The sequence below is a fragment of the Asterias amurensis genome, chromosome 8, assembly GCF_032118995.1.
Source record: "Asterias amurensis chromosome 8, ASM3211899v1".
NCBI lineage: Eukaryota > Metazoa > Echinodermata > Asteroidea > Forcipulatida > Asteriidae > Asterias > Asterias amurensis.
In genome coordinates, this window is record NC_092655.1 from 9908469 (window position 1) to 9930166 (window position 21698).

Genomic DNA, 21698 nt, shown 5'->3' on the forward strand with positions numbered 1-21698 from the left:
GCGGCCATCTTGTTTTTCTAATAGTCAACTCTGGAAATCGCGTTTTGACGGTGCAAATCGACCAAGTTGAGCATCCTGAACAAATTCCTGTGTGGAGTCAAGCAAAATTCGCAAAACCTTGGGAATTACAACTTTTTGGTGCAAAAGTGACGTCATAATTTGACCAAAAATCGTCGATTACCGCCAAAGTAAAACATTGGCGTGGTTCAAATTTGCACCGGCACACTCGGGTGGGGTATCCGCAAGAAGTTATCACGCTAATTCGGCTTTTCGGGGTGCCACGAAAATTAAAAAGGTCATTCCCCGCGCAGGGAAAAGGGAAGAGCGGCCATCTTGTTTTTCTAATAGTCAACTCTGGAAATCGCGTTTTGACGGTGCAAATCGACCAAGTTGAGCATCCTGAACAACTTTCCTGTGTGGAGTCATGCAAAATTCGCAAAACCTTGGGAATTACAACTTTTTTGTGCAAAAGTGACGTCATATATTGACCTAAAATCGTCGATTACCGCCAAAGTAAAACATTGGCGTGCTTCAAATTTGCACCGGCACACTGGGGTGGGGTATCCGCAAGAAGTAATCACGCTAATTCGGTTTTTCGGGGTGCCTCGAAAATTAAAAAGTTTATTCCTCGGCCAGGTAAAAGGGAAGAGCGGCCATCTTGTTTTTCTAATAGTCAACTCTGGAAATCGCGTTTTGACGGTGCAAATCGACCAAGTTGAGCATCCTGAACAACTTTCCTGTGTGGAGTCATGCAAAATTCGCAAAACCTTGGGAATTACAACTTTTTGGTGCAAAAGTGACGTCATAATTTGACCAAAAATCTTCGATTACCGCCAAAGTAAAACATTGACGGGGTTCAAATTTGCACCGGCACACTCGGGGCGGGTATCCGCAAGAAGTAATCACGCTAATTCGGCTTTTCGGGGTATCTCGAAAATTAAAAAGGTTATTCCCGGGCAGGGAAAAGGGAAGAGCGGCCATCTTGTTTTTCTAATAGTCAACTCTGGAAATCGCGTTTTGACGGTGCAAATCGACCAAGTTGAGCATCCTGAACAACTTTCCTGTGTGGAGTCATGCAAAATTCGCAAAACCTTGGGAATTACAACTTTTTGGTGCAAAAGTGACGTCATATATTGACCAAAAATCGTCGATTACCGCCAAAGTAAAACCTTGGCGTGCTTCAAATTTGCACCGGCACACTCGGGTGGGGTATCCGCGTGAAGTAATCACGCTAATTCGGCTTTTCGGGGTGCCTCGAAAATTAAAAAGGTTATTCCCCGGGCAGGGAAAAGGGAAGAGCGGCCATCTTGTTTTTCTAAAAGTCAACTCTGGAAATCGCGTTTTGACGGTGCAAATCGACCAAGTTGAGCATCCTGAACAACTTTCCTGTGTGGAGTCATGCAAAATTCGCAAAACCTTGGGAATTACAACTTTTTGGTGCAAAAGTGACGTCATAATTTGACCAAAAATCGTCGATTACCGCCAAAGTAAAACATTGACGGGGTTCAAATTTGCACCGGCACACTCGAGGGGGGTATCCGCAAGAAGTAATCACGCTAATTCGGCTATTCGGGAGCTCGAAAATTAAAAAGTTTATTCACCGGGCAGGGAAAAGGGAAGAGCGGCCATCTTGTTTTTCTAATAGTCAACTCTGGAAATCGCGTTTTGACGGTGCAAATCGACCAAGTTGAGCATCCTGAACAAATTCCTGTGTGGAGTCAAGCAAAATTCGCAAAACCTTGGGAATTACAACTTTTTGGTGCAAAAGTGACGTCATAATTTGACCAAAAATCGTCGATTACCGCCAAAGTAAAACATTGGCGTGGTTCAAATTTGCACCGGCACACTCGGGTGGGGTATCCGCAAGAAGTTATCACGCTAATTCGGCTTTTCGGGGTGCCACGAAAATTAAAAAGGTCATTCCCCGCGCAGGGAAAAGGGAAGAGCGGCCATCTTGTTTTTCTAATAGTCAACTCTGGAAATCGCGTTTTGACGGTGCAAATCGACCAAGTTGAGCATCCTGAACAACTTTCCTGTGTGGAGTCATGCAAAATTCGCAAAACCTTGGGAATTACAACTTTTTTGTGCAAAAGTGACGTCATATATTGACCTAAAATCGTCGATTACCGCCAAAGTAAAACATTGGCGTGCTTCAAATTTGCACCGGCACACTGGGGTGGGGTATCCGCAAGAAGTAATCACGCTAATTCGGTTTTTCGAGGTGCCTCGAAAATTAAAAAGGTTATTCCTCGGCCAGGTAAAAGGGAAGAGCGGCCATCTTGTTTTTCTAATAGTCAACTCTGGAAATCGCGTTTTGACGGTGCAAATCGACCAAGTTGAGCATCCTGAACAACTTTCCTGTGTGGAGTCATGCAAAATTCGCAAAACCTTGGGAATTACAACTTTTTGTGCAAAAGTGACGTCATATATTGACCAAAAATCGTCGATTACCGCCAAAGTAAAACATTGGCGTGCTTCAAATTTGCACCGGCACACTCGGGTGGGGTATCCGCGTGAAGTAATCACGCTAATTCGGCTTTTCGGGGTGCCTCGAAAATTAAAAAGGTTATTCCCCGGGCAGGGAAAAGGGAAGAGCGGCCATCTTGTTTTTCTAATAGTCAACTCTGGAAATCGCGTTTTGACGGTGCAAATCGACCAAGTTGAGCATCCTGAACAACTTTCCTGTGTGGAGTCATGCAAAATTCGCAAAACCTTGGGAATTACAACTTTTTGGTGCAAAAGTGACGTCATAATTTGACCAAAAATCTTCGATTACCGCCAAAGTAAAACATTGGCGTGCTTCAAATTTGCACCGGCACACTCGGGTGGGGTATCCGCGTGAAGTAATCACGCTAATTCGGCTTTTCGGGGTGCCTCGAAATTTAAAAAGTTTATTCCCCGGGCAGGGAAAAGGGAAGAGCGGCCATCTTGTTTTTCTACTAGTCAACTCTGGAAATCGCGTTTTGACGGTGCAAATCGACCAAGTTGAGCATCCTGAACAACTTTGCTGTGTGGAGTCATGCAAAATTCGCAAAACCTTGGGAATTACAACTTTTTGGTGCAAAAGTGACGTCATAATTTGACCAAAAATCGTCGATTACCGCCAAAGTAAAACATTGACGGGGTTCAAATTTGCACCGGCACACTCGGGTGGGGTATCCGCAAGAAGTAATCACGCTAATTCGGCTATTCGGGAGCTCGACAATTAAAAAGTTTATTCCCCGGGCAGGGAAAAGGGAAGAGCGGCCATCTTGTTTTTCTAATAGTCAACTCTGGAAATCGCGTGTTGACGGTGCAAATCGACCAAGTTGAGCATCCTGAACAACTTTCCTGTGTGGAGTCATGCAAAATTCGCAAAACCTTGGGAATTACAACTTTTTTGTGCAAAAGTGACGTCATATATTGACCAAAAATCGTCGATTACCGCCAAAGTAAAACATTGGCGTGCTTCAAATTTGCACCGGCACACTCGGGTGGGGTATCGGCAAGAAGTTATCACGCTAATTCGGCTTTTCGGGGTGCCTCGAAAATTAAAAAGGTTATTCCCCGGGCAGGGAAAAGGGAAGAGCGGCCATCTTGTTTTTCTAATAGTCAACTTTGGAAATCGCGTGTTGACGGTGCAAATCGACCAAGTTGAGCATCCTGAACAACTTTCCTGTGTGGAGTCATGTAAAATTCGCAAAACCTTGGGAATTACAACTTTTTTGAGCAAAAGTGACGTCATATATTGACCAAAAATCATCGATTACCGCCAAAGTAAAACATTGGCGTGGTTCAAATTTGCACCGGCACACTCGGGTGGGAGAAGACTGGTCTTTGACAATTACCAATAGTGTCCAGTGTCTTTAATAAAGATCAAAAGTCATTTTAGATATTTTTCATTAAGAAATGACACTAAAAGACTTAAACTAGCCCGTTCTTCAGCTTAGCGAGTTTAATCCTGAGGAAGGAGACCGCCTTTATTGAGCTTTCGTTTCAGTGACTGATGCATTGCGTTTTGCATTTGTTTTAACATAGGACCTCTTACAATCAACTGTCCTACTGACGTCATCATCCCTGTGTTATCAACCACACCTGACGTATCTTATACATGGATCCCTCCAGTCTTCCCAGACAAGTCTGGTCAGTACTTGTTTCCGTCTTCCTTTTTGCTGAAATGCCAGAAAGTAAAATATAAAAACGAAGGTCTGGTCTGGAACGAAAGATAAGGCAATTTTCCCTAGTTGAATATCAAGTATGATTCCAGAGATGAGAACAACAGTCACAAAGTAAAAGCAATTGTTTTTCATCTTAAAGTTCAAGAATTGTTCCAATGAAGACAGTTGACTTTAGTCTCATATTATTATCGGCATTTGTGAAATAAAAGTGAAGGTTGAGTGCATTGACTCAGTCTTCAAAGACAGAAAGGAGACTATGTGTAGTGGAAGAACTAACAACCGTTGTACCAACATGAAACTACAGTTAATGGATCTTCCTCTTGCATTTTGTTGTATTGTCTATGATACGATAATGTGATTGTTTTTATTTCTTCATGTATTTTTACCAGTGACCCTTTCAGCTACTGTTGTTGGTCATTCTTTTTTAAGTTAACGAAACGTAACACCATTTAGATGTAAAGGTTTCATTCATCAATTTATCAACTCTTTTTTCTCCAAAATAGCTGATGTCCGGCTTGTTGGTGGAAGCGTTCCCTCTGAAGCGAGCAGCTAGGTAGAGTTGAAGTATTCTATGATGGCCAATGGGGCACTGTATGTGATGATCGCTGGGGCATCAGAGACATGAACGTTGTGTGCAGACAACTTGGCTTTAGCGGAGCGTGGTATTCGTCATCATCATCATCATCATCCCTTGGTACGAAGCCCATGAATGGACATGATAAAGCCCTATAATTATGAGCCGTTGTGGCATTATATCAGTTTTGGACCAATGTTCTATCCTCTTAATTAATTAATTACAAAGACATAACTTACAACCCTTTGAAGCATCTCTGCTACTCCCCAGTGAGTGCTGAGCCCCCTTGCTCTCTGTTACGTATAGTGACATTTCTCAGCTGGGTGAGTTGATGCCATAGAGATACAACAAATCCGGAAAGTTTGCTTATTTCGCGGTTTTCTATGAAGTTTGAGGCGATTGGCGAGTTGCTCATCGCCTCCCCATATATAGGTTTGCATCAAGTATTGGCCTTGCAGCATGATTTTTGTAAATATGAATTTTCTAACTACAGCCTGTTGGTGCATTTGTTGGCCTCAAAAGTAAATTATTCTGTGATGTATTTTGTAAGTTTCGCCCATATAGCTCGATAAAGAGAGTCAGTGAATTTCAACTTGATGCAATGGTACGAGAAATAACAGGGAAAGCGATATTCCAGATATGGATTTGGCAAATCAAGGACTCCATACCAGCTGTATTATTTCGTTCCCTCGACACATTACTTTGTTCGAACGAACTGATTATATTACGTGTATGCAATATTATTTCGTCCTTAAAGTTGGTAAATTCTCTCTAAATACCTTTTTCGATCCCTCTAGGTAATATAATATTAAGAGTGACGAAATAATTGTCCGATGTTACGCAATACTTTTTCGAGAGACGAAATGCTATTTCGAGAGAAACCAAGTTGTTGTTGTCATTATTACTTAACCTTTTTAGTTATATTTCACCTGTACCTTCAGACGTTACGGACTTTGGAGATGGAGTAGGTCAAATACTCATGGACGATGTACAATGTGGTGGAAATGAAGAAAGATTGCAAGATTGTGCTTTCTGGGGCTGGGGTGTCCACAATTGTGACCATTCAGAGGATGCTTCAGTGACGTGTGAGCCAGGTGGGTGCAACAGGCATAGTCTCATAGTCTCTTGGATCTTTAACGCATGTCGATTAGAAACCCCACAAGAAAACGCTTAAACAATTCAGGTTGTTGCTACTTCTTACTTGGATGGGTAGTTATGCACATTCAAACGTTAACACAAAAGAGGACACTGATACACAAGCTTGCACACGTTATTGACAAAATGAATCGAAGACAAAGAGAACAGTTCAGCAAGAGAACCACGGGCAAAGTGGAGGGAAAACGACGGAGAGTTTGCCACATAATGAAAGGATACAGCATGCAATTTCGTATGTGGAAAAAGAAACTGAAAATACAAGGGTGTGACAAAGAAACGTATAGAATTTCAATAAACACCATCTTTAAATTAATTTTGAGTTATCACATCGTGAGATCACGACTACGGCACTTCACCCATGGACCCCAATGCAGTCTGTTTAGATTCACATGACAAAGCATCAAGTCAGTACCCTTTTTCTGACCTGCCCCAAAGTAAAAAGAAGAAAAAAAGGGGGCGGCTTATACGTTCAAAAAGCATGCATTATGTAAAATAATAATAGGATTAATGTACCTTTGTAAACCAGAATTAGTAAATAGCAAAAATGTATCAGTTTTTATACCCCCTAAATTGCATCAGAAAAACGTTTCTGTCAGTACCGTTTATCAGATGTGTAATCCTAATAGGGATTATTGTTCCTGCGTGGACATAATTGGCTCTAGATTTGTGGGCAATTTCTCAAAACTTCTTTTGAATGAAAATTTTCACGTTTTAGGATTATCGTATACATCTACAATTATTTAGGATTAATTGAACAATCGCACGGTTCCAGTTGTCGACAAAAACCCATCAGTTAAAAAACATTCATAAATACCTCAGACAGTTTCGCTATTCCTTTTGGTGGAGAGCGCGTCACATGGGTGTGTATATACCTTTGTTTATGACCAGTAAAAAGTGTTGAAACATGGGCGTGACACGCTTATAAGACAGTTTCTTTATTCCTATTGGTCGAGAGTAACGGCTGAAACAGTTGTGCCACATCACGCGATACGCGCGACGCGCACAGCATTCCCTTATAAGGAGTTGTTTACCCAAGGGCGGCGGAGGGCCTTACCATTTCATTACTGGAGGGGTGTTGTGTTAAAAGAAATCATTAAACAGTTACAGTTTTTGCATTTATTTTACTTTTTGACCAAAAGTGTTGATGTTTATTGACCGATAAAGGTATTTATGAATGGAAATCAAAGCGTGTTGAATCGGTTTTCAACTAGTGGTTTAAACCCGTCGAGGCCTGGTTCTTGATAATTTACCTCGACTTCGTCTCGGTAAAGTTATCAAGCACCAGGCCTCGTTGGGTTTAAACCACTAGTTGAAAACCTCTTCACCACACATTGATTCCCTTATTTTAAACTATCATAATGTAGATACGGAAGGTAGTGGATTCATCACGACTACGGATTCTTACCCGAGGACCCATCCAGCCCATTCAGATTCAGACTCATCTAACCAGACTTCCGGAGTTTATGATCATTCTGTTGATGTGGTGTTTGGTTGCTTAGCAACCGTCTCCGATGAATGTCATCAAGATGGATACGGAACTTTCTCAGTTGGAGATACCAAGGTGATGTACAATGGAACAGACACGTCTGGGAATCACAACTTCTGTAACTTCACCGTCACAGTCACAGGTTTGTTGGATTGGAATTTGCCAATGTCAATCTCTATTGTTCATTCTTTCATGAGAATAACAGCTACTAAACCCACGTTCAACACAATTTCTGTACGAAGAATACTAAGAAGGATACGGAACTTTCTCAGTTGGAGATACCGAGGTTATTTACAACGGAATAGAAAAGTCTATGAATCGGAACTACTGCAGTTACTTAAATTACTATATAATGCGGACATTAAAAAACAATATTCTAATTAAAGCCATTGCTTTGCCGGACTTTGTTGCCACGCTGAACAGCTTGGTCTTCGGTTTTAAAATGTCAAGAACCTCGTTAAATACTTGAATTCATTTTGTGGCAAATGGTGAACATTCTTTGTTTTGTTTCTATTCATACAGAGGTCAGCCTAACATGTCCGGTGCTTGAGGTAGTACCAGCCAGTCCTGGTGAAAACTCATCCAGTGTGTTCTGGAATGATCCGGATGTAACCGGATGGGACGGGTCAAACTTCACCTCGACTGCCAAGTCCGGAGATTTATTTGTGATTGGGACACGCAATGTGACATACAACCAGTGGTTTGGGGTCAACAATCTTCAGTTGACATGTTCTTTTAACGTCAGTGTTGTTGGTAAGTAAAGCAATATCCAAGTTTTGATTAGTTTGTTTGTTTGTTTGAATGATCTTCCCGCTAAAGGGAACTCGGCAAACTCCCACAAGGGGATATAAACACTAAGCTGGCAACAGCCAATCTATCTCATACAAACATTGGTTTAACGTCTAAGATTATGAACTGCACAAATCAAGAAATTGTGATTCAGTTATTAGACGACAACACTTACTCTAGTCAATGTGAAATCAGCGGTTAGCAGAGGAATTCGAACCCACAACCTTGAGATTGCAAGCCCTGCAGTCAAACCACTGAACTACCGTAGTGATCATTTAGAAAGTGCCGACTACATTAAATGTGCTGACTAGTCATTTTCTACGTAACTGTCTTTTTTTGTTTAGGTCAATGTGTGAATGACAAAACCAATGATACCCAACATGGTGACCTGTCATGGCTGGCCACGATTGCTGGAACTGAGGCAAAGTCAGTTCAGAGATGTGAACTTCTGACTAAAAAAGGTTCGTGACAATGAGATATTGAACATTTTAGAGTGATGTCAGCTGTGTTTTCTAAGCCCCCCCCCCGCCCAAACCCCAAGCAACGCCCCCCCCAAAAAAAAAAAAAAAAATAATAATAATAATAATAATAATAATAATAACAATAATAATAATAATAATAACAACGACGACTTTAAAATGACATAAACGACAATGCCACACGACAACAACATCACAGCAGCAGCAGCAGCAGCAGCAGCAGCGACAGCGACAGCAGCAGCAGCAGCGACAGCAACAGCAACAACAACAAATCAAGTACGTGATAACCATTATTCTAATTCCTACACAAATAGCTGGTCATCCGGAAGCCATCAGGAATTGTTCAACAGATGCATCTCCCCTGTATTTTTCTTGGGAAGATCACGTGATACAAAGCTGTGGCGAATCAGTGAAGACCATCAGTGTTGAAGAAGTCGTGAAGGTGAGATTTGAGTCTTTAGTGATAAGTCTCTCAGTTTCCAGTTCAATGTTAGAAGCCTTAACACATTCTGTAGTGTACGAGGTTTAAGTTTGTTTAATTTCTCCAAGGAATGACACAAGTACAAGTGGCGAGTCAAACGGTCAAATGCACGGGACTCAAGTTCTTGCGTTTCTGATTAGCAGGGTGGGTTCGAGTTTATTCGGATGGGACGTAAAACAGTTGGTATGGACTGTAAAAGGGGTAACCCTGAAACCCTGTTTCAGCCCTAAAGGAGTAGGTGGCAACGGCCTCTGGAAAAAAATTGTAGTCCACACCTTGCAGTGGCCTTCAGGCCTTGTGTGTCTGGCGACTTAAAACTTAAAATGCTTCTCTGTGTTCGAGCGCTTTGAGTACAATGAAGTGCTCTATTACGAGACAGTGTTGTTGTCTTCAAATGAATATCGTACGTTATACGTTTACATTATTACGGTTCGGATAAACGTAAAAATAAATCACTTGATATCTTGATTTCAAATACTCAAACAAACCTGCACAAATTGTGACAAAATAGCTTTGTGGCTTATATATGTTTTAGTCACAGATTTGTGAGCACATACGCAAGATGGTTTACTTTAGTTTGTGACAATCAAACGTGCTAGGAAAAGTACATAAAATCACGCATAGCATCAGCATGGAGGGCATGCAACAAGCTCACCAAAATGTGGAAATCTAGCCTTCCTAGAAGGCTCAAGGAGCGCCTCTTCCTTGCAACAGTATGCCGTGCTGTTATGCGGCTGTGGAGAATGAACACTCCAAAACTGGAAAAGCAAATAAATGGGTGCTAAACAAGGCTATTAAGAACAGCTCTTAACATCCACTGAAGTCGACATATGACCAACAAAGTTTTATTATATGGGAACCTACCCAAGCTCTCAACAAAAAAACAGACAGAGAAGGATGCGTTTTGCTGGCCACTAATACAGGATGCAAAGACGAACCAGTGTCCAATAATGTTCTGTGTACCCTAAGCATTGGAGGAGGAAACCTGGTAGACCGGCAATAACGTACACTGGTATTCTCAAGATGGACACGGGACTGGAATCGGCAGATTTCAAGTCGGCAATGTGGACAGAAAGGCATGGGGAACCATCGTGATTCGAGGACATTGCTCGAATTATAAAGCAAGAAAGCAAGCACGTGCTAGGAGAAAACAATTATGTCTGACTTCTTTGAAATTTAAGATATAACTCAAGATTGTACCCAAACCATTGGGTGTTGTGTCTAATAACATTTGTATTTTGCATTGCAGGTCCCTGTCAGTGCAGGAAACGCAAAAGAAGTGGCTGTGTTTCTGTCTAATCAGACTTTCTCATCTTCAGATTCTAGCGATGAAAACGTCGAGGATATTTCAACGATTTTAGAAAACATTGTCAAGGCAGAATCAGGGGATGTAGAGGTATTTATATTGTTATTAATAAGAACTTCTCTATTTCCATAACTTTGAAGGAATAACATCACCAAGAAAGCATAATTTCCTCTCTTTTTCTTTAAAAGCTAATGGAAGTCTTAACTCGTAAGAAATTAAAGACGATCGTTGAACAGCAACTTTGTCTTTGCTGTTTTTGTATTGAGGAATCACTGAAACTAGTTACGTTCTTATTTAAATTTAATTTATCAACCTATTAGATGGATGACAACACCGATTAACTGCAGATGCCACATTGTTACTGAAACAGGCTGAACATATGATTTTCATATTGTATTTCGACTTATTCGTTTGAGATATATATGACTCCATTGTTTTGTTTTGTATGAGTCCATAAGACTTTATCAGCTTAACAAAGCGACGCCCCAGCCCTGTCACATTTACACGGCTGCCGCTCCAGTCTGCAGCCAGTATAAACCGTCAGAAAACAAGGATAACTCATTTTGAAGCTAACATATTTTTCAGACAGTTTGATTTTTTTTTTTACAAAGATAAATTTTGTTTTGTTTTGTCATGTTAATAAGTATGTGTTCACGCTGTAAAAATGCAGTTACGCACAAGGCTATGTAGAAAGTGTTTTCTAGCTGGAATTTCAGTGTCCATGAGTCAAACTGCCAGGGGGTGCATATAGACTATGTCGATCAGGCCTGTCTGAGGATAGAACTTTAAGAGCTTCACCTGTTTTTGTAAGATAGAATATGGGAAACCCAATTTTGTTTGCGGTAAACTGTAAGAGGTGAATACAGTTTGTCGTGATTGATTGATTGATTAAAGGTTACCGCAATGTAAAACTGCCTGTGTATGACTTGGTGATATCTCTTTTAAAGGTGACCAAGGCTGTTATTCAGACAGTTGCCAATGTCATCACGAATGTTCAAGAGAGCCAAGGCACCGCGGACAGCACGACCTCCTCGGCCATCGTCAAGTCCGTACAACAACAAGTTTCCCTGACCCTTCAGCAAGGAGGAAATGTCAGCATACAACAAAAAACCATCCATGTCAAAGCTGTGAGCATTGACCCACAGAAAGCAAGTAATGGATTCAGCTTTGCGTCAGTACAACAGGAGTCAGCTGGCTCGAGGTCACCACAAGAGGGCTCTCTAGATGGCACTGAGGTCAAGACATTCACGGATGCCAGCGAAGTACCGAAGGATGTTGTTGCATCGATTCAGTTACCAGCGAGCATTCTTGACCATTTGCCGCCAGCCATTGGTAATGATATGGAACCACTGCAGTGGTCATTACACTGTTGTTTAGAAGTTAAATCACTATGATCCCAAAAGTCTTGTTCCCTTTAAAGAAAATGAGGTTTCCTTAAAACAAAAACTATGTATAACTAAGGGCATTATTATACTGTCCCTTTAAAGTCCATTTTTTATTTGAAAGTTTGTGCATATTATAATTGATTATTATGTCACACCACAAACCGTCTTTAAAGGTCTCACAATAGCATCCTGTATTGTTCAGTTTGTTCAGAGGAATCAAAATGTTCTTAAGTGGTCACATCAAAGTGTTTATTAAACGAAGTTTTGTTTCAGTAATTGTTTCATGAATGTTTGATTGACTTTAAAGCTAACGCGTCATTGAAGATTAGTTTCATAGTCTACGCTGATGACACGTTGTTCCAAACGGGCGTTAAGAACTTGACATCAAAGGTCGCTGGGTCCGTCGTTTCACTGGCAGTGGAAGGTGTCGAGCTAAAAAACCTAACTGATCCAGTGGTTATAGACTTCAAGGTAAGTTTAATAACTTTGTGCAAATTCAAGTGAAGTTTCTCTAATGTTTTAGTAATGGCTTTTTTTATTTTTTGTGGCGCTTGTTTGTGGTTTTTTTTGCATTTCTTTTAAAAATGTTTTATTGAGCTTGTTTTTGTTGTTGTAAATCGCATCAATTGGTATCTTTGAAAGTCGCTTAATAAATCTTTTTAATAGTAATAACGACCTACTTGACAAGTATCATGTACGTACACGATAACTGTCTTGTACGTACGCGATCGCTACCGTGTACGTACACGAATACTTTTGTGTACGTAATAATGATGATAATGAAATAACAACAAATTTTGCATGTGTAACTGCTCACACTTGCACACAAACAACACACATTAACTCTCTCAGATTTTTTTGTCTTTTGTTTTAAGAAAGTGTCTGATTGGAGGACCCTTTTCATAAATATTTCAAAAAAAATCTTAACTAAGGTATTTTTTCACCCTCATCAGACACCAACCAATGCATCTGAGGAGGACTTGGACACCATCCAATGTACATTCTGGGAGTTTGGTAGCGAAGAGGATGAAGCTGGTTCTTGGTCAACTGATGGGTGCAAACGAGCAAACACAACCACTGATAAAATCTCCTGTGAATGTGACCACGCCACTAACTTTGCCATACTCATGGTAAGGGCTCCCTTTGTTTTTATTATAATAATAATAAAAATAAAACCACATGTGTTATGCGCCGTTCACCATAAAATGTTCAAAAGCGCATTTCAAAAATCTACAACAGCTTAAAAATCAGCACAATCGAGAAAAACAGCAAATAGAGTAAAATCAAAACAATATTGTTGTTAAAATAATAACAAATTAGCCAAAAGCTTGTTTAAAAACAAAAGTCTTCAGCTTAGCCTGAGAAACCGAAAGAGACTGAATGCCTGATGGTAAATCATTCCAAAGTGTCGGTGCAGCTTGAGTAAATGACCTGTCCCCAGTGGATGTTTGCATATTACTGTTTGGGTAATTTAGGGGTATTTAAACGCAGCTAGTGATAAGTCTTCCTGTATCTTTAAGTTGAAAGGAGAGACCTTCAAAGGATTTTTCTCCAGTTGGATGTTGAGAATTGTGCTCAGTTTGTTCATTTTTAATTATGACGTCACCAATTGGTACATTCAGCATTTTGCCTACAGCTAATGCAATGTCTTAAACATGCTGTAAAACGATTACACGATGGAAGAAGGAAATCATTGCTAGTTATGACGTCATCAATTGGTAAACTCAGCTCTTTGCCTAGCTATTAATGCAATGTGTAAAACATGCTGTACAACGATCACACGATGGAAGAAGGAAATCATTGCTAATTATGACGTCATCATTTAGTACATTCAGCATTTTGCCTACAGATATAACAATGTCTAAAACATACTGTAAAACGATCACAAGATGCAAGAAGGTCATCATTGCTAAATATGACGTCATCAATTGGTGCATTCAGCATTTTGCCTACAGCTAATGCAATGTCTTAAACATGCTGTAAAACGATCACACGCTGTAAGAAGGGAAGCAATTATTATTAAGTCATCAGTTGGGAGTAGTGTTGATAATTCCAACATGTTCATGATTCCAGAATGGGCCATGATTCCAACATGGGCCATAATTCCAACATGGTCCAACATGTTTTTGTCTCTTTACTTTGCACAGGATGTGAAGGGTCAAAAACGTACAGAGGATGGTCTCTCCTTCACCCCAGCACTTGATGTAATCAGCCAAATAGGAGGTGCTCTATCGGTCATTGCTCTGTCTCTTACCCTGGTAATATACCTCTCCATAAGGTAAGACAGTCTTTAAAGGCACATTCTAATTGTTCCCAAGACAAAAAGTCATCAGTGCACTCAAAACTGCACACAAACCAGAAGTCTTTTATTTCTATCTAAAAGAACACAAATTCGTCCAACGAGGGTGTTTTTTCTCTCATAATTTTCTCCTAACTTCGATGACCAATTTAGCTCAAATTTTTACAGGCTTGTTTTGTATGCTTATGTTGGGATATACCAAGTGAGCAGACTGGTCTTTGACAATTACCAAAGTTGTACCTTCCGTTGAAGATAAAGATGTATATAATTGCTTGAACGTATTTCCTTCCAGGAAACTGCGAACCGGCAAATCTCGTCAAATTTTCATCCACTTCTGCTTCTCCTTGCTACTGCTCTACCTCGTGTTCCTGGCTGGTGTGGACAATGCTAGAGTAAGTATAATAGTCCTCATGCACATGACGTCATTTTAGTAGGGCGCCCCCACCCAGAGGTCAAAAGGAGGTTGTTCATTGGCCAATCCTTTACGCTGCGTGTACAAATCTGTGCGATTTTATAAACACAGTTAGCCTATATATTCCAATCTGAGCTATGGAGGTCGCCACATGAATAAACAAAAACCTGCTCTTATCGTATACCTACAAGATAACTATCCAAGCTGGATATTGATGCTTATTATGTACGTACCGGATAGTGTACGTACATTATAAGCATTATGTACGTATACGATAATTATCTTGTACGTAAATGATTACCCCCTGACTTATTATGTACAAACATCTTAATTATCATGTACGTACACGTTTAGTCTAAAGTTATTATTTACATGTACAACTGCGATAACTTTTGTGTTCGTACACGATTACTATCTTGTACGTACATGATAATAAGTGCGTACATACACAATATTTTGAGACTTATTGTGTACGTACATGGTAGTGTAAGTACTCGATCTATTATGTACGTACATGAAAAATCCCAATTTTTGTATTTGTAGATGATAATAATCTTGTGCTTTACATTATAGCTATCTCATAAATGTAGCCCCTTCTAAAACCATCAGAAGCAACAAATTCAAACCTTCTAAGTAAACCCAGTTTTTGCCACTGAATTATTGTCAATCAGGGCTCTGGAGGAGGGTGTGTATTTGTTGGTGCTCTGCTACACTACTTGACTCTGACCACCATGATGTGGATGGCTGTTGAAGCCAGGAATATGTACGTCAGCACCGTTAAGGTGTTCCCTGAGGACACTCCCCTGTACATGGTCAAAGCTGGACTTCTTGCTTGGGGTAAGCCTTCACAATATGATGGGTTTTTACAACTTGTCCAAGCTTGATGAAAACACCTCAGAGTTTTTATCATGAAACAACCATCATTGTTGCTTTGTCATTCAAATCCTAAATTACAATACTAAGGCAAATAATGTTTGGCACTTAAATGACTAACTAGTAATAAATAAATATCTGCATGAGCGTTCGTAGCAACTACCCCATGAAGAAAAACCAAGGTTTATGCAGTCCTGCATAATCTAAACAAAGGATACCAATTACTCAATGCTGTAGCTTTGTTTTCATGTTTGCAATAATCCTACTAACACGGCTACCCACCACTTTATAGGCAGAGAGGAAGACTACAGTTTGAAACATTTTATGAAGGGGAAATAGACAAATAAGAAAGTTTATAATACAGATGAAAGTTTAAGCAAAGGTTATTTGTAAACAATGTTCATTGCCGTTTTTTTCTTCTTCTTATTTCACTCTCCAGGATCTCCTTTTATCCTACTGATAATAACACTATCAGCAGCGACAGACTTCTACCGGAATGAACATTAGTAAGTCATCCAACACCGTCTACAATGCCCTCTTGTTCTTGATGGAAATCAGAGAACCTATGGCAAAAAGCTCTAATACTCTTCCAACATCCTTGTAATTTCCTACTTAAGATTCAACACAAGGTTTTGAAACTGATACCATCTTACAATGCCCCTATTTTTCTTGTTGACAATCAGCGCAGCCAAGACTAAAGGCCCCTGTTCAGTCTCCTGACAACAGCTGGCATAACTAATAGTCGAAACATTGGGGTCTTTTGAGAGCCACAACTTCTTCCAGGAGAGTTTACTATAGTAAATGGTGTAGCCATCAGAATAAAACCCGACAAAATGAGTCATGAAACACTGATTCTAATCAGACCCCAAAACTGTACAATAATAGTTCCAGGGTTTTACCACAAACCCCCAGTTTATAAAACAGCAGATGACATTACATCCTCAATAATCTAAACTGATTTGACAGCTGACTTTTTTGTGTTCTCCTTTTGACTGTAGTTGCTTCATCTCTCCTGGTCTGGCCATGTACCTCGGTCTCCTCACCCCAATCGCTCTCATCCTCCTCCACAACGTCATCACTTTCATCCTGGTCATGCGCAGTCTCATCAAGGTCAAAGAGACATCTCGGTCAGAGCAAATAACCAAACGTCTCCAGAATGCTGTGGGAATCTCAGCCCTCATGGGCTTAACTTGGTGCTTTGGGTTCCTGGCCATTGAAGGGGCAACTTTTGCCTTCCAGCTCCTCTTCTGTCTGACTAACTCCTTGCAGGTATGTTCATTGTATTTATGAGCTAATAAAGAGCAATATACTCATGAAATTCTACATCAGTGTTTGGGTGAAAAGTATAATCTTTAAACCATTACTGTCTTCTCTAAAGACGTACAGGGTATAGACGATGTGACCTGTGACATCATATGTTTAAAAAAGAGCCACAGAGCCTGGACTTCCTGAAGGAAACGATTTGTACACAGTCTAATGGAAGGAAACATAAAATCTTATATTTAACGGAGATTGCACTGTCTAATTCTTATCAACGTTGGATATGATGAAAGGGGGCACATCTCAAAACTTGTCCAGCTTTTACTTTCATAACTCAGATTTCTGTGGAAACTATGACACAAAATGTCAACTTTCCACTATGACCAGAGCAGTATCTTGCCTGCCAGAAAATCCAAAGAATGTGCAAGGTAACATTTATTGTAAACAAAGTTCACATGGTCTATACTGATTGAAACCTTAAAACCAATGGCTCTTGTCAGAGCCAATGTTCCTCCCATAAGAGATTTACACATGGTTGTACCAACAAGTTTACTGAATAAAGTTACTTCTTAACGTTTGTAAGTATTAAACCTAAGTGTGAAATTATCTCCTTTCAATGTTATTTTGGTAGGGTGTGCTTGTGGGTGTCATGTTCTGTGCCCGACTAGTCTTGGTCCCAAGACCATTGGTGTTGCGCGGTCACACACAACCAACGTTCCGATTATGCACGGCAAAAACTGTCCACGCTTGTAATGAACGAACGCTAGCGGGCGCTCTGTTTCTCTGATTTAGATCTCACCATGGTCTTGAATATTTGCAACGACGGGTCTTAACTTTTTTATTGTTTTTCGGCAAATCTCCCCCGACTTTCCGGTGGAGCCAATCAGAGGCTGCGTTGCGGTTGGCTCATGAATAATTCATCAGTGTTGTGCATGTAGTGTACAATGCATGCAGTAATTCCATTGCATGACTTTTGCTTTACTCTGTGTGTGGGTATATATGTTTTTATCGGAGTATAATAATGTCCAGATCAGTAGGATTTGAAACTTTGACACAGGGTGGAAATACGATGAAAGGTTTGTGGTACCAGCACAAACATTTCTGTGTATAATGTCCAGATCCAGACACCTGCATTGCCATGATATGCAGCTTGAAATGCGATCGTGGCGTTATGCTCCCGACGTGCCAGGACCCACACTGATGAAGCCTGTATTGGCTAAACAATTTGCTTATAGTTAGCACAAAATAGTATTGCTTAGCAGAAACTGGTTGCCAGCCAATTTTTAATTAAATTTGAAATTTTGTAGTGCCCAAGTAAATTTTTGGATAGTAAAGAAATTGTGTACAGTATTTTCTGCCAAACAGATATTAACTGGTGGGCCCTGTAGTGTTATTCACAGTGAAAGTTTTTTAATCTTGGGGGAAGGAAATCTTGAGGGATTCAAAAGCATCTTTGTGAGAACGTATTTTGAAACGTAACCGTAGCTGCATATCTTGGAACGTAAGCGTAGCTTGACTTGGGATTGAAAGGGTACTTTTTGATATTGTAGCGTAACCTATTAGTATCTTGGAGTGTATAAGCGTAGCTGAGTAGCTGCGTAGCTTGGAACATAACAGTATCTTTTGGTGGAGCGTAAGCATATCTTGGAACATAATTCATAGCTGCGTATCTTGGAACGTAAGCGTAACTTGACATGGGATTGAAAGCGTACCTTTTGATATTATGGCGTAACTTGAAGGAACGTAAGCAGATCTGTAAGCGCAGCTGAGTAGCTGTGTAGCTTGGAACGTTGACATCTTTTGGAACGTAAGCATATCTTGGACTGAAGCGTAGCATCTTGGAACATAAACGCAGCTGCGTATCTTTGAACGTAGGCATAGCTTGACTCGGGCTTGGAAGCGTACTTTTTGATATTATAGTGTAACTTGAAGGAACGTAGACCTAAGCGTATCTTGGAACGTAAACGTAGCTGCGTATCTTGGAATGTAAGCGTAGCTTGACTCGGGCTTGAAAACATATACCTTTTGATATTATAGTGTAACTTGAAGGAACGTAGACCTAAGCGTATCTTGGAACGTAAACGTAGCCGAGTAGCTGCGTAGCTTGGAACGTAACCAAATAACATTTTTTGGGAATGTAGTCGTAACAATATCTTTTGGAATAACTCATGAGAAATTTCGAGTTTTGATTGCTTGTCCAGTGGCGACTACTGCTATTCAACTCCCAGTTATTTGAGGCGAATAGTCGGGTCATTAAATTCCACTAGTTGCCCAGTTTAATCATTACCTCAAAAACAACTCTTCATTCACAGAATTAAAAAAAATAATACTTTGTTTGACAAAATTATGCTTTGAGGGAATTTTGTTTTAGCATTATTTTTATTTAAACCTTTTATAAAAAATTCTCATAATTTTTTTAAGCTACTCACACAATAACACTGTCAATATAACAATATGCGATATTCCTAGGTTTTGACATCATCAAAATTACCTGAAAACTCATAACAAAAAGAAATTAGGGGCCATGAATTAAAGTGGAGCATACTGGAACGTTGCGATCATAAGAAACAACGGATTCGACACCCGCAAGCTGGGAGTTCATAGCGCCTGGGATTTAACACCTTCAACCCCACGAGACACGGCATGGGCGGTACGTGATATTCCACAAGGCTTATTTCACGTTCCGATTGCTCCACGCCGTGGGGCCATACAGCGTCCGATACACGGACTCTCTGAATGCTAATTTTACGTTCGATTTTTGACCATTATTTACGATTTCAAATCGTCACGTATCCATAATCTGAATAGGTACCTATACTTAAAATTTCACTGTTTTCCTTTTAATAGGCCTATAATGACCACGGAATCACTCTTTGAGCAAAGATTATTAAAAAAAGACCGCCGATCATATTGACCTTTGACTCGATCTAGTTTGAATAGTCATCTTCAATTCGTCACGTGATATGAATATTGCATACATTAAAAGTAATTTACATAGTCTGGCCACGCCTTCAATTTGCAAATATCCAAGACCATGGTGAGCACAGGACATGGTGAGATCCGTAAATCAGAGAAACAGCGCCCGCTAGCGTTCGTTCATTACAAGCGTGGACAGTTTTTGCCGTGCATAATCGGAACGTTGGTTGTGTGTGACCGCGCAACACCAATGGTCTTGGAACCAAGACTAGTGCCCGACGTGAAGAGGTTCGAGTGGCAATTGCCCCATATCTGAGACGTATCTGCTGTGGGCGTGAATGTCGATTGCCCATCCATCGCGATGAGAAGCCTACTAGTCTAACAACATCTCAGACTGCACCCATTACCATGTCTACCGCTCCAACCACTAACTTAGACATATCGGTATCTGCAGCACCTCGTGAGGCAGAGACGGAGATACGCGAAGTAGAGACAGAGATTCGCCAAGTACATGTAGAGACGGAGATACCTTAAGTATAGATAGAGATAAGCTAAGCAGAGACAAACATACGCTATAAAAGTAGAGACGGAGATACGCTAAGTAGAGACGGAGAGACGCTAAGCAGAGATGAAGATACGTAGTACAGATTGAGATACGCTAAGTAGAGACAAGGATACGCCAAGTAAAGGCAGGGAGACGCCAAGAACAGACGGGGATACGCTAAGCAGAGACGGAGATACGCTTACTAGAGACAGAGATGCGCTAAGTACAGATGCAGATTATGCCAAGTAAAGACGGCGATACACTAACTAGAGGTTGAGATGCGCTTAGTAGAGATAGAGATACGCTGAGCAGAGACGGACATACCCTAATTAAAGACGGACATATGCTAATTACAGACTTACAAATGCTAAGCAGAGACGAAGATTTGCTATTTTAGTATAACCCTTCTTGGTTCATCTCATAGACATCACTACTCAGATATGAGATGTTCTACCACGTGGTGTTACCACAAGTGCATCTCAAACTACTGGATCCTCTTGGAGCTACCATTACTTACATAATAATGAGATCTTCAACCACGTGATGTTGTTGTTTACAAATGTTCATGCTTGGAAATGTTTTGATCAGTATACAGTGAAATGGTGTAGTAAAATAATTCTTGATGGGTATCAGAAATGAACCCTCTTCAGCATTATCATATAGTGGTAGATATAATATTCAGTCAGTTAATGTAATCAAGACAACATAAGGAGTATAGTGGTGAAGTTAACTAAGGGACAAGATTTCGTTCATTTACATGAAACAAGCACTTTCCCAGCAAACACGTAACGTCATCGTAACGTTACTGTGAAGTTGTATTTTGGTAATGTTGCTTCCCAACTAAAACACAACTAACCTACAACGTTGCCAAAAGGTTGCAGTTTGGTCTTGTTACACATTGACATAAATACAACGTTATAAAAACGTTATGTTTTAACATCGTATAAAAACGTCCTGTGAATATTGTTATGCAACGTTGTCAGAAGGTTTTGGTTTCGTCACGTTACTTCATAACTTAGATACAACTTTTGTCTAACGTTTTTTAAACGTCATATACAAACGTTATGTGAATGTTCTGTGCAAAACGTTATCTGAGAGTTGTGGCTTTGTGTTTTCACAACGTCTTAATAAAGTCACTTTAGCTTTGTTTGGCAACGTTGCTTGAATGTTGTACCTTCGTCAGGTTATTTGGCAACGTACAACTCACTTTGCAACGACGTAGTTTTCATCGTCTGATAGTGGGACGTTGTGGAAACTTGTTTTAACAAAGTTACCGAACAGTGTTTTGACAGTTCACTGGCATGTGTCGCACGACGTGTATCCTCGGGGCACGTGGGCAACGTACAGATATAACGTTGTATCAACGTTGTATACCACGAGGCAGATGACCGCGGTCATGCAGACGTCCTCTACAAAACGTTTTCAATAAAAAATAATATTTTTTATTATAATATTATTTTATGGTAATATTTTATAAATAAAAAAATAACGACACTCATATAGGTGTTAGTAAAGAACAAAAAGATTAATAATAAAAAACTTCATACAATTATTAAAAAAGGAAATTCTCATATAAAGTACG

General features: G+C 40.1%; 1 protein-coding gene across 1 annotated transcript; it reads left to right on the top strand.

The window, feature by feature from the left end:
- The first annotated feature begins 4778 nt into the window (after positions 1–4778).
- LOC139940846 (adhesion G-protein coupled receptor G7-like) lies at positions 4779–20660 on the top strand. Its single transcript, XM_071937226.1, has 18 exons — positions 4779–4851; positions 5673–5825; positions 7251–7514; positions 7895–8125; positions 8506–8622; positions 8955–9082; positions 10371–10517; positions 11375–11759; positions 12120–12283; positions 12766–12942; positions 13960–14090; positions 14404–14503; positions 15195–15360; positions 15836–15902; positions 16395–16665; positions 17288–17386; positions 19840–20079; positions 20541–20660. The coding sequence occupies exons 1-18, from the start codon at positions 4779–4781 to the stop codon at positions 20658–20660; spliced, it is 3033 nt and encodes a 1010-aa protein (XP_071793327.1).
- Positions 20661–21698: the final 1038 nt, after the last annotated feature.

Coding starts and splice junctions, on each gene's coding strand:
- LOC139940846 (XM_071937226.1), top strand. CDS start 4,779: ATGAACGTTGTGTGCAGACAACTTGGCTTTAGCGGAGCGTGGTATTCG. Junction 14,091..14,403: donor GTAATATACCTCTCCATAAG/GTAAGACAGTCT, acceptor ATTTCCTTCCAG/GAAACTGCGAACCGGCAAAT. Junction 14,504..15,194: donor CTGGTGTGGACAATGCTAGA/GTAAGTATAATA, acceptor ATTGTCAATCAG/GGCTCTGGAGGAGGGTGTGT.